General features: G+C 39.0%; 1 protein-coding gene across 1 annotated transcript; it reads left to right on the top strand.

Moving 5' to 3' along the window:
- Window positions 1-6863: 6863 nt before the first annotated feature.
- On the top strand, window positions 6864-11125 carry LOC119782289 (alpha-amylase-like). Its single transcript, XM_038283187.1, has 9 exons — window positions 6864-7074; window positions 8188-8334; window positions 8452-8649; window positions 9111-9341; window positions 9461-9594; window positions 9791-10013; window positions 10090-10211; window positions 10294-10419; window positions 10897-11125. Exons 1-9 carry the CDS (start codon window positions 6907-6909, stop codon window positions 11084-11086), a joined length of 1539 nt encoding a protein of 512 aa, XP_038139115.1. The 5' UTR covers window positions 6864-6906; the 3' UTR covers window positions 11087-11125.
- The last annotated feature ends 2321 nt before the right edge of the window (window positions 11126-13446 follow it).

Genomic DNA, 13446 nt, shown 5'->3' with positions numbered 1-13446 from the left:
CCATCAGGCATGTTTAGAAAGCCAAAAGTGCCACAATTCAATAAATGTAGAAGTTCCAAAAGTGTATTTTTAAACCTGAAGAAAACAAAACAAACAAAAACACATAAACCCATTAATCCATACATACACTCTCAATACCTATTAGAAATAAGATCTCATTATGAAAAAGAATTTTATATAAAGACATTTTCTTTAACTATTTACTGGAAAAAAAACAATACAGTGGAAAATTACTAAAACAAAAAACATTTACCAAGATTCTTTATTTAGACCCAAGGATAAAATTGTTAATATCCCTCATTTAGTGAAAGATTAACACATAATTGTTACAGAAGGAACTTAAATCTGACAAAATTATATAAAAGTAATTGAAAGTCAGGCGTTGCTTTTCAGCCGTGCTTCAACAGAATGATTAAACAAATATAAATCCACGAAATAGGCCTGGACAAAAATTATGGTACCCTTAAATTAATATTTTGTTGCACAACATTATTAGTCACTGCTTCAAGGGATTCTACTTACGGTCAACCAGCCTTTTGTATTGAGGTATATGGCTCAGTCCTCATGAGAAAATTGCTCCAGTTGTCTCAGGTTTGAATGCTGCCTTTTCCAGAGGGAATATATCAGCTCCACCCATAGATGCGCAACGGGATCTAGATCAAGATGGGGGGAACGGTATCTGATGGGCTTCTAAACCCCGTCAGATAGATTTCCCCCTGTCTAACATGGGGTACGGTATCTGATGGGCTTCTAAACCCCGTCAGATAGCGTTCCCTCTGTCTAACATGGGGTACGGTATCTGATGGGCTTCTAAACCCCGTCAGATAGCGTTCCCTCTGTCTAACATGGGGTACGGTATCTGAAGGGCTTCTAAACCCCGTCAGATAGCGTTCCCCGTGTCTAACATGGGGGAACAGTATCTGAAGGGCTTCTAAACCCCGTCAGATAGCGTTCCCCCTGTCTAACATGGGGTACGGTATCTGATGGGCTTCTAAACCCTGTCAGATGGCGTTCCCCCTGTCTAACATGGGGTACGGTATCTGATGGGCTTCTAAACCCTGTCAGATGGCGTTCCCCGTGTCTAACATGGGGGAACAGTATCTGATGGGCTTCTAAACCCCGTCAGATAGCGTTCCCTCTTCTTAACATGGGGGTTAGGTATCTGATGCAGTGTAAATATCATCAGGCTGCATTATGGGTGTGAAGTTTTTTAATAGGGCGTTTAGATCTGGCAAGTATGCAATTAATAACTGGGGATGTCTAATTCTGAAACCCTGTGTGTTTGGGTTGTTATAGATACTGCAACATCTATCCATCCATCCATCCCGATTTGTCCCTTTCTCCATATAGGCTAGCATTTGATCCTTCACGCTCTCCATAGTTCCCCTGTGGTGTGAGCAAAGGGCAGCTGTTACGCGCCTTTAGCGAGCATGCGCGTTTCCTGTCGCCTGCGCGGTGCATCGTGCCACCTACGCTGTGCTTAGATGCAGGGGAAACTTTATCTGATGGGGAAACACAGCTTGACATAACACTGGTATTTCCATCTGGAAAACGCTGTTCTGCTGCTGGAGTCCTCCTCACTCTCCATTTCTCTGTGTGTGCTGTACTTTAACACCCGCCAGCGGAAACACCCACCTATCCAACTGACAGGCGTAATCTCACTATACATCAGCCAATCTCATCCTCCCCTCTCTCATGACAAGGCGTACAAGTGTCCTTTCGTGAAAAAAAAAGGTTCATCGTGTGACCTGACTAACGTAAATTAGTAACACCGTTACATTCAACGCCATTACTCCCATCACTGCTAGGTATATGACCAAATATGAAAAAATACACCGAAAGTTCTGCGTATACCAGCGTTTTAGGAGATTCTGGGACGTCAGGCAATGTTGGCTAAATCGGCAAGGTGTGACATGGCCCTCAGGCTCAGTGAGTATTAGCATTCATTTTAGAACTCTTACTTAAAGGTATAGTGGAGGATTCTCTTTTTCCAGGTGGAGCATAAAAATACGTGCTGGTCCTAATTGTCAATCATTCTGGTGACATGTTTTTGTAAGGTTGTTCTACGTGCTCATCCCCATTTAGCTATCTTTTTCTGCACATGCACACTTTCAGCTGTACACACCGCAGTCCTTTGAAAATGAATTATTTGTGTGACGCGCGGTGGAGGCGGAGTTATGTGACCAACGGGGAGCAAAAAGGTGATCATCTGTCAGAATGGTCAGTTAACTGAGCTCACTATAAAGTCCACTATATAGTCCCCATTCTATGTAGTGATGACAATCGGACACAGTAAGCTTTTATGACCTATGTGAACAGCAACTTTTTAACCGAGCATTCACAGGAGAAATGGGCTCCTGCATGCTCTCGCAGGTGTTTAATAGGCGTTCCCTCTCAGAAGCAGGGGCAGGGTTGTGCATGTGCCAGTGGGTCTCTTAAAAGATTTGGAAAATCCTCCAATACACCTTTAAGAAACATCATGTTAAGTCCCAGCCTTTGGCTGTTGATGATAGAGGGGGCAGTAGAGAGAAGTGTGGTGGCAGAGAGAGAAGAAGAAGGGGAAGTAGAGCAAAGGGTTTTTTCTGTAAGTGAGCAGCTGCCATCAGTCTGTATTGTTCTTCTTTTGCTTTTTTCCTTGCCAAGAGCGGAATAGTTCCAAAGCATTTCCCATCCTCCTCCAACCCGCCAGCAGAGTGGGATCATACGGAAGGTTGTTACCAGCAATTCAACCAAGTCAGATGTCAGAATGTTCTGGATGTAGAAAAAGTAACAATCAGCAATTGAATCAGAAAGTTTCTTTCTAAGAAAACACAACACATGTAAAAATATAATTTCTACCTATTTCTTGCTCACTAGAGTATTTATTAAGTTTCAATTGTAAAGAGGGGAAAGGAGGTTTACTTTTTGATTCAATGGAATGGAGGGAATGGGGTTTTGGTTCAGTCCCAGAGTCTGACTTGGTTCAGTTGGTCATGTTCAGTCTGGGGAATGACAGTCCACTCATCCAACTGGCAACTCTCAAAGAGACTTGAATTGTTCTGATGCAAACCATGTAAAACATTTTATAAGGTCATATGATGGGGCATCATCATCACAACTTACTTTCATTTCATCAAGTCTCCTGTGGTGTGCTTTCAAATACAAAAACCGGATCACCGCACTACACTCTCCATTTCATGTTTGACTCAGTTCAAACACCTGTTAATCAGAAGCCACAATTAGTTCAGAGCAGCAATTTTCCACTTAATCTATAAAGATATAAGTAATTGCACATGCAACATTTCAGCTGAATCAAACAACAGGAAATGGGTCAGGGGCATTACTAATTTAACGCCCCCATCCTATATATTATTTTTGTTTTCAAATGAAACCTAGGCGGAAGTTCAACTGAAAAAATGAATTACTTACCCTCATCTGCCTCGGACAAGCCAATCAGCTTTGAAGCACACCTCAATGAAGCCCAATGAGCAACCAGATTTCCTCTTAAAATATCTTCAAATCCACAACTTAGTCTCCTACCCAGCAGCAGGATTTGATTCAAATTACCCTGATTCATTGGGAAAGTGAGCTTTCAGACCCTCCTGCACAGCCTCTCACAGCGCAGTCTCATCCTCTGAGACACCTGTTGATCCATGCATGCTGCAGAGATTAGCAGCTCCGCCATGCCCTGCTCCCCTGTCTCCAAACAAGTCTCAGTACTTGAGCCATCAGCAACCAGTTATGTTCACTCTGTGTTCAGCTAGCTGACACTTATTCTCTTCAGTGTGATGTATTGGTTTCAAGGCTCCAGAGTTTTCCTCGTGCATCAGTTCTGCTCTCTCTTCTCTATCAAGAACAGCTAAAATTTTACACATGTGCATCTCAAGCCTACAGCTTCTCATCGTTAATTAAGCTGAGTCCTTTGATCTTTGCTTTTCAAGGTCCCCAGCAGTGTTGTTTTAGTCAACGATGAGGTAAACATGGATCAACGGGGCTAAACATGGATCTTTGATGACTAAAACATGACTAGTCATAGGTGTGAGTTTTTCAATAAGACATAACAAGACTAAATAAAAATTAGCGGGTCTTCGGTCAGGCATTTAAAATGCACCATTGTGCTGTAATCTGCTAAGCAGTATCTGCCGTGTTGCTGCGTCTTGTTTGATCCTGCCAACTGGCGTGCAGCACTACACATTCCAGATGACCACAGATGGATCATGGCAGCAGCGGCAACATCTGAGAAATAACCCGGAATGGTCTCGTACTGCACGCTCAACTCTGACAAACTCTGCTATTCTTGCTGTGCTTCTGCAGAAATGATTCTTTGCACGCGCTACACTCTGATGGTTCGCCCTCAGCAGTATGGCTCTTCCTGCTCTCGCAACTTAATAAACTATGTGGCTGATCATCCTCTGCCAAGCGTAAAACAATCCCTTTAGTATTAATGTTTTATTTATTCCAGCTCACATTCTTTAATTTCTACCAAAAGGAATCCCTAAATTATATCCAAAGAAAATATTTCATTGCATTATGTTTTTTTTTTTTTAGATTATAAACCCAGATAAAAAGGTACACAGATCTCTTTAAATATGATGTAAATGTTTCCTTGTATTTTCATTAAAACATTTTCTCTGTTTTCTTTGAATACATTAACATTTTAGTTAACATATTCATTCAATTTAGGTCTGGATTGCCATGGCATTACAAGGCAATTGTGTAGGTTCTTTTAGTATTTTTTTAATATTAAAAAAGTCCTGTGAATTTAAATCTACTTTGACCCCAAAGCAGCAATAACCGAGGGGTAAATTGATAAAATAAAGCCAAAATTGCCAAAGTAGTTCTTTGCTATTTTGGAGCAATGGAGATTTTATTGATCTGTGTGTAATGCATAATTCATAGTAGATCAAGAAGTTTTGGCTTTTGGATGGAAACTTTGTATATCTAAAACCATTCCTTTATTGTTCATTTAATTTGCTTGTCTGCCTGCGATATTGACCAATATGATGTGCTGAACTAGATCTGCTATTTTCACAACTTTTGTGAGACACTTTTTTTTTTTTATAAAGTAGGGCAATAAAAGTTTTTTTGAATTGTTAAATCTACAAGTTAGGTCCGCCTAAAGGCAGCTGCACCTCGGAACTTCCCTTCCGGTTCTTTTCCTGGGAGCAAGTTATTTACTACTCTTAACTCAAACTGGGTAAAACCATATAAAAAGGATTATAAAACAGGAGTAAAAAAGTAACAGAGTTTATTCCAGGTCAGGTCATTACAGGACAGAGAAATTGCTTGGAGTTGGCACAGCTGTGGGCTCAAAGCGTCAGTGAGCATCTGGCAAAGATTGACCCCTGAACAAGGTCATCTCCTCCTTCTTATACCCCATGAGTCCATGTGTTGCATTAGGTGGATCCGTATCAGAAACTGACACGCCATCCATACTTTTGTGCTGAAGACAAAAAATAATTTTAAAATGGCTGCCAAAAACAACATCAGTTCACCTGATGTCAGTCTGCTCATCAGTCCCTTCGGTGGATTTACCCTTGTAGCAAACCTTCTGCATACCTGTCCTCTCACCTGCATGACCTACTGATGCCCCTCATCCAGCCAATCATCATGGGATAGCTGGTCTTACTGAAGCCAATCCTCTTCTAAGACATCCCTAATTAACTTCTCATTCAAGCTTCTCCCATCCTAAACAGCCGATCTTCACCCACCGTCTCTCCAACTCCAAGACTCTAGGTTCCCACTAACCTAGTGGTCCAGGTCCCCCGGACCTCTTAAGCTATTCATCCAATCAGCATCTGTCCTGACAGAGGGTGGTGGTCCTTTACTGACCAATTATTTGTACACAAATAAATATTGGACTTTTGACTGCCTTACTCTGTTGAATAGGGATTAAATCTGTAAGGGCTTAGAGGAAATGTTAAACTGTTTAGAGTCAGCACTTTAGGGTCCCCTTGAGTCTTTTCTGCTTGGTCCCTAGGATTCTAGTTTTTTATTATTTTGTTTTATAGCACTATTTATATTTGCTTGCTTCTGTTTCTCCTCTCTTGATGGCTGAGGGGTGACATGGACGTGAGAGGATTGACTCCTTGTTCATGTGGAGTACTTTTTTTATTTTTATTTTTTTCTCTTTTTTTCCTCCTCTTTTAATGTGTGTATGTGTAAGGCGACACAGGTTTGTTCTTTGTATTGTAAAAAATCTAAAATGAATAAAAATAATAATAAAAAATGCTTAAAGTGGTGTGTAAATTTACATGTTAAAGAGGTTGTGATTGTGCAGTCAAAATTAATGACTACCCTGGCAGCAAGGTGGTCAGAGAGCAACCTTGACAATCATGTTTTGGTTTGTTTATTGCAAACAACGCTCTGTCGCTCTGGCCTGATAAGAGTTAACAGTCTGTAACCTTGATGCGTGGGGTTCTTGGAGCATTCACACTAATACATAGAAAAACACATTGACAGAGCTAAAAAAAAATGTATGTAGAGAAGCAGCTGTCTCTGAGTGTTTTTCATCCCATACATATCTGCCATCATAGAGCAGACAGGAAATGTCAATATTTATATTGGCAAAACATGACTCTTTAAAGGCAAATCAGCACATTTCTTTATAAAACCATGAACGTGAAAATTAATCTCTTTCATAATAATATGAAATAGTTTTTAATTATCCATTTTCCTTGATGCTTATCCCAAATGGGGTCGCGAGGGGTGCTGGTGCCTATCTCTATTTTTAATCAGCTTAAGACATTTTGGAGAATTAAACATCTGTGTAGCAGGGACATTACTCAGCTGTGGGAGAGAAGCATCTGCTTAACAACAAAACTGATAACTCTTATCTCCATCAAGAAATTATATAAACTCATATGTATAAAACAGGCAAGGAAAGGCTGGAATTGAGTGCAGTTTTCTATCTTAATAGGAGAAAGCATGAAGCTTCTTATTCTGGTAGCGTTGTTTGGCCTGAGCCTTGCTCAGCACAACCCCAATCTCAGAAGTGGAAGGACATCCATCGTCCACCTGTTTGAATGGCGGTGGGCGGACATTGCTGCAGAGTGTGAGCGCTTCTTGGGTCCTAAAGGCTTTGGTGGTGTTCAGGTGTGTATTGCTGAACTGTCTTTGGTAAATTAATAGCATGTTCAGATTGCAGAGATGTAATCGGTTATGCAAGAATAAACTATGTTCACACGAGCATTAGGTTTAGAAAGTTATTGCAAGAGATACAAAGCTCAAAATTTTATTTTTATCTAATGCTGCTACAAGTCACCTATCATTAAGCTTTTATCATTACATAAAAGTCAGGAGTACTTTGGGGTTTTATTTTTTACTGCGCAGACTTACAAAGAACATAGAAATTACTGAAATAACATTAAGAGTAATGTAAAGCTTTGTAAATTTCTAAAAAGAAACCATCAAAAATGTTCTCTATGTTCAGTACTTCATGTTTTTGTATATTTCTTTCTTGCTTTCTTTATCTTTTTCTGAGTGTATCTCCATCTTTTCAAAATCATGAATTGGAACCTCAGAGAGTTTTCAAAAATTTCAAAAAGATTTCGACCTATGCGCAGCCAGATATTGAATTCACTGATTAAAACAATCATAAATGGGTCTTTGGAAATTAGAGAATGCTTTACCAAGGTTTTAGCCACGCTCTGCATCTTTATAATAGAAAATGTTTTTGTTACTTTTACTCGTTACGTTTTACACACCTAAATTAACTGGTCAAATATGCATTTTTAAACCTCATAAATGTAATCACTAAACATAGTTAAATTTGTGCCAAAATGTGCTTGATTTTATAAGTATTCTGCATAATAATTAAGTGTTGTTTTGTAACATGCATATTTTTTTAGCTCACTCTCGGACACAATTTCCCCTGCACTCTGGGGAAACAGAACATGCCTGTCAGGTTGTATGTGAAATCCCTGTTGAGGCTTGAGCCTTGAAGCAACCACTTCAATCTGCAGGGGCAGGGTGGTACGGGGCATGAAACTGGCAACTTGATGCTAATTGACAGAACAACCTGAAAGATTTTTGACTAACAGTGGCCAGACAGACTGTGATTTTTCACAAGGTTTATAATACACACAATGGTTAGGAAAACTGAATTTGCACAAGGGTACTCCCTTTAATGCTCCATTATTAACAATGGGGTACTGTTTTCTGAAAGATTGTGTGTTAATATGAATAATTTTGTACTGTGTTGTTCAGATTTCTCCTCCCAATGAGCACATTCTTGTGAACGATCCCTGGAGGCCCTGGTGGCAGAGATACCAGCCAATTAGCTACAACCTCGGCTCAAGATCTGGCACTGAGGCTCAACTGAAGGACATGATCACCAGATGCAACAATGTTGGGGTAAACTACTTTTTCTAATGGCCAATGTATATAATAACATGTCTGGTTAAAGTCCTTTCATCAAAGAGAACTGACCTTAGGATTTTGTCAGACTATCATACTAGTGTCTATACACAGGTCAACATTTATGTGGATGCTGTCATCAACCACATGTGTGGAGCTGGCGGTGGAGAGGGTACCCATTCCTCCGGTGGCAGCTGGTTCAGTGCCAGCAAAAAGGACTTCCCCAGTGTTCCCTACTCCTCTTTGGATTTCAATGACAATAAATGCAAGACTGGTAGTGGTGAAATTGAAAACTATAATGATCCTAATCAGGTACACAAACTCTGAGGGAATAATAAATGGCGGGTGAAATAAGTATCGAACACGCCATCATTTTTCTCAGTAAATATATTTCTAGAGGTGCTATTAACATTACATTTTCAGCAGATGTAAATACATTTCAATAACTGTGTTCAATAATTTTTCCCTGTGCCATTTCACATTATTACACATAACTTAATTACTGGACTTACTTACTGGATATCTATGATTCGATTTCTTTGTATGTGTAGATTGTATGGATTGTTACCGACGACATCTAATGAAATTGTCATGTCAATAGCACCTCCAGAAATATATTTACTGAGAAAAATGGTGGTGTATTCAATACTTATTTCACCCGCATAACACATACATGTTTTTAGTTTCTTTTGGTGATTGTTGATATTAATGATCATCCATTCACCATGGTTGTTGCTTTTTATTTCTTGCAACTGGTGTCTCACACCTTGTAGGTGCGCGATTGTCGTCTGGTTGGTTTGCTAGACCTTGCTCTTGAGAAAGACTATGTTAGGGGCAAGATAGCTGCATACATGAACAAGCTGATTGACATGGGTGTGGCTGGATTCAGAGTGGACGCTGTGAAGCACATGTGGCCTGGTGACCTGGATAACATTTTCCGCCGTCTCAAAAACCTTAACACCAAGTGGTTCGCCAGTGGCGCCAGACCCTTTATCGTCCAGGAGGTAAGTTTTGATAGAACTGCAAACAGGTGAAAATTGGACATCACCCGGAAAATCCTTGCTTTAAGCTTGTTAGCTTTACTATTGCTCCTTTGGATTTATGAAAGAATGTCATGTCCTAGGTAATTGATCTAGGAGGAGAGGCCATCTCAGCTAAGGAATATTTCAATCTTGGAAGAGTGACTGAGTTTAAATATGGTGCCAAACTGGGAAATGTCTTCAGGAAATGGAATGGAGAGAAGCTTTGTTACACCAAGTATGTTGACTAATTCTTATGATATTAATAGGACACTGTCAAAACATGAGGGATGGCTTGTTTTGTTTAACATCATAAATATTTTGTACATTTTCTTTTTATTTATTAATTTTTTTAGTTTATCAGTTTTGTATATAAATGATGGTATTTCACCAATAAATTCTTCAGTTTATTTTTGATATGTTCATGCCTCAAGGAACTGGGGAGAAGGTTGGGGCTTTATGCCAAATGGCAATGCTCTTGTCTTTGTTGACAACCACGACAACCAGAGAGGTCATGGTGCTGGTGGTGCATCCATCATTACCTTCTGGGATGCCAAACTCCACAAGATGGCTGTGGGCTATATGCTGGCTCATCCTTATGGACAAGCCAGGGTCATGTCTAGCTACCGCTGGAACCGCAACATTGTGAATGGAAAGGTATCTCTACGGAATCATTTTCCAAGTGTGGTGAAATATAACACACTGGAACTGATTTTTGTGTCATGCCTTTTAGGATCAGAATGACTGGATTGGTCCCCCTAGTAACAGTGATGGATCCACCAAATCTGTTCCTATCAACGCTGACCAGACCTGTGGAAACGGATGGGTTTGTGAGCACAGATGGCGCCAAATCACGTTAGTTTGTTGCCACATCACAGTACATTTCTGAGGATATGAGAGTGTAAATGTAAATGTCTAAATTTATCTGCCTTTTAAGGAACATGGTAATTTTCCGTAATGTGGTCAACGGACAGCCTTTTGCCAACTGGTGGGACAATCAGAGCAACCAGGTTGCCTTCGGACGTGGCAACCGTGGTTTTATTGTTTTTAACAATGACGACAGGTAAGTAGTTATGGTGCGAACTTTAAAAACTTTAAAACAATGTAAGGCGGGGTAGCTGGCTAGGTCAATTGGGGATGGAAACTATAAAAATGGTTTAAATTATATTTACTTGTATGTTTTAATCCTTTATAAATCTCTTTTTCTGTAGTTTGTTAAAATAAAATGTATATCCTAGAAATTGATAGCAAGCCATTTCTTTTAAAAATGCAAATTTCTCTCTACAATAAATTAATAAGAATATTATGGTGACTATTTCCATTGTCAATATGTTCAATTGAATTAGGTAAAAAAAAAAAAAAATGTGTAGAACCCGAAGCTTGCACTATGACATATAAAAGCCAGACTAATAATATTTCAAGTTTTAATCTTTTGTATATACTGTATCCTTTGTAACTGGGATTCTAAATGATTACCTTTGTTATTGACAGTCAGCTTTAACAGTTTATAAAACATGTTTGCCCAATTATTCCCCTGCAGGGCCCTAGATGTAACCCTGAACACTGGTTTGTCCGCTGGAACCTACTGTGATGTTATTTCGGGCCAGAAAGATGGAAGTAGATGTACCGGAAAGCAGATCAATGTTGGAAGCGATGGCCGTGCCCACTTCTACATCAGCAATACAGATGAAGATCCATTCATTGCTATTCATGCTAATTCCAAGCTGTAAGCTGTTAACTCTAAATAAAGCTAAGCATTTGAAAATGTATTTGAAAGTTTGAGATTGGACTTTTGGATCTGTTACAATTTATGAAAATAGCGTCAAAACAAAGATACCCGGAAGACAAATCAGACAGCATAACTTTCAATGTCTCTTCTTTTAAAAATGAAAATCCAACCAAAAATACAAAAGCATAATTTTCTAATACATATTTCTCTATACTTTTTATATATAAATAAAGAGAATTAAATTCCTCAGCAGAAACCTGAACGTAAAAAAGATTTATTCAACAGAAAAAATATTGCTGAATTTTTAAAAATTAGCTTAAGGAATAAAAGTAAAGCCATAACTGTCAACAGATACAGCAGAAAAAAATACTTAAAAGAGCAGTAAAGTGCCAGCTGATGCAGCACAGAATTCTACTTTTAGCTAAAGAGAGATGAAGTTAATACGAAAAAAGGATTTTGACCTACAGTATTGACTGCTAACTTCCTTAAACTACTTTGTTTACTGCAGTAAAGGCGAAGTTGATTAAAAAGCAGACTAAATAATCAGTTAACCAAATACATAAGGTGTTTTAAACGTAAACAAGGAAAGGCAGGGATACGAAAATATCAAAAAATAACTATTAGAACAAATACGTTAGAAACACAACATTCTTATCAAGCATTTCAAAATTGTTGTGGAGAAAAAAATAACTATTTCAACCTGGAGAGACTCATACAGAGAAAAGCTACAAATAGAAAAAAACATAAAATGTATTCATACAGATAACACAATCATATTCTTCAACATATCTCTAAGGCAAAGGCCATGGATTAGTGGACCGTGGTTCCGGATCTGGACCCATCTGTTGGCTAATCCGGACCCAACCTGATTTAAAACATTTATAAATTACTCTATGTTGTCCCATGACTTTGTTTAAATTTACTTGCACCGCTTCTCCTGTTAATATGGTAAAGCCCTTCGGAGCGTCCGGCACGAGGCTACCAGTGATACAAATTAGCCAATGAGCTGTCAGTCTGGGTTGCTGCTGCTGCTACTTTTAGACACAGCAGGCAAACCTGTGGCAAGCCGGGCGATGGGAAAGAAGGAGAAGACAATGAGAAAAAGTAAAAAAGTGTGGACTGCTGGAAGAACTGCAGTGGACTGGTGAAAGAAAAGTGAAATGATGTGCTCAAAGATGACCCTGCATATTTTGAGTATGTTTGGCTCAACCATAATCAAAAATAAATATGGATCCAGGCTCAAAATGAGCACTTAGATATGTACTTGAGAATGGCTTTGTCTCCATTCAAACCCAGGTTTATAAAACGTGCCTGGCAGTCTAAAGCCCGCTTCTCTCATTAAGACATAAAAAAATCTGAAAAAAAACAAACGGACAGTTCGGATCTTTTATAAAATATGTGAATCAGAAAATTGTCTATATACAAACTGAAACATTGTTGTTCTCTACTTCAAAAAACACTTTAGATTTTAAAATGGAAAAAGTTCTAGTTTTTTTTTTAATATATATATATATATATATATATATATATATATATTTATTTATAAAGTCAATGTCTAACGTGGATGCATAAAAACCTCATTTTATTTCAGTGTTTAATTCTGTTTAAAGTAACAAATTGTATGTAAAAATGTCTCTGGACCTTTACTGGTTGGACCCCGCTGATTTTTAATTGGTTACACCTGGTCTAAGGAAAACCAGCCGTTTGCGAGGACTTTGCACTGAGCTTGGATGTAGTAACATGGAGAGGAAAACTCCCTTTTAACAGAAATAAACATAGAGCGGAACCAGGCTCAGTGTGAACGGCCATCTGCAGAGGCTGACTGGGGTTCGAGAAGACAAGCAGAAAAGCGATAAATTAAATAAGTTCAGAAGACTTCGATGCTGTGAATCTGCATTCGCTTGGATGAGTTATCTTAAAAAGAATTACAGTAGTCTTTCCCTCAAAATGTGTTCTGGGCTGAGCTAGTAGACTAGACCCCCAAGCCAGGGATTAAAGGGACAGACATTAGAAGATAGGCAGAGCTGTGCAGTTTAAATGGGATGTTGTTTTTTTTTGTTAACGATGAGGTTGACAAAATTATTTCGTTCACGCTCCTATTTTTCCTTATGATAACGAAAACTGATTTGCTAAACATGGATCTTTATTGACGAAAACTTGAGAGCTATGGGTGTGAACTTTAGTCAATGAGACGACACAAAACTATATAGTAATTAGCGGGTAGTCTGTCAGATATTTAAAATGCATCATTGTGCTGTAATTGCCTAAGCAGTATCAGCCGTGCTGCTGCGTTCTGTTTGGTCACTCAGCCCACCTGCCGTGCAGGGGTGCGGTGCAGGGGTGCTCATCTGTGGTCATTCT

The sequence above is a fragment of the Cyprinodon tularosa genome, unplaced genomic scaffold (assembly GCF_016077235.1).
Source record: "Cyprinodon tularosa strain WSP-4 unplaced genomic scaffold, ASM1607723v1 ctg191, whole genome shotgun sequence".
NCBI lineage: Eukaryota > Metazoa > Chordata > Actinopteri > Cyprinodontiformes > Cyprinodontidae > Cyprinodon > Cyprinodon tularosa.
This window is presented reverse-complemented; position numbering and strand designations above follow the sequence as displayed.

Excerpts from the sequence above, each read along its gene's own strand:
- LOC119782289 (XM_038283187.1), top strand. The coding sequence starts at position 6,907 with ATGAAGCTTCTTATTCTGGTAGCGTTGTTTGGCCTGAGCCTTGCTCAG. Across the intron at positions 8,650-9,110 it reads ACTATAATGATCCTAATCAG|GTGCGCGATTGTCGTCTGGT; the intron begins GTACACAAACTC and ends CACACCTTGTAG. Across the intron at positions 9,342-9,460 it reads GACCCTTTATCGTCCAGGAG|GTAATTGATCTAGGAGGAGA; the intron begins GTAAGTTTTGAT and ends GTCATGTCCTAG.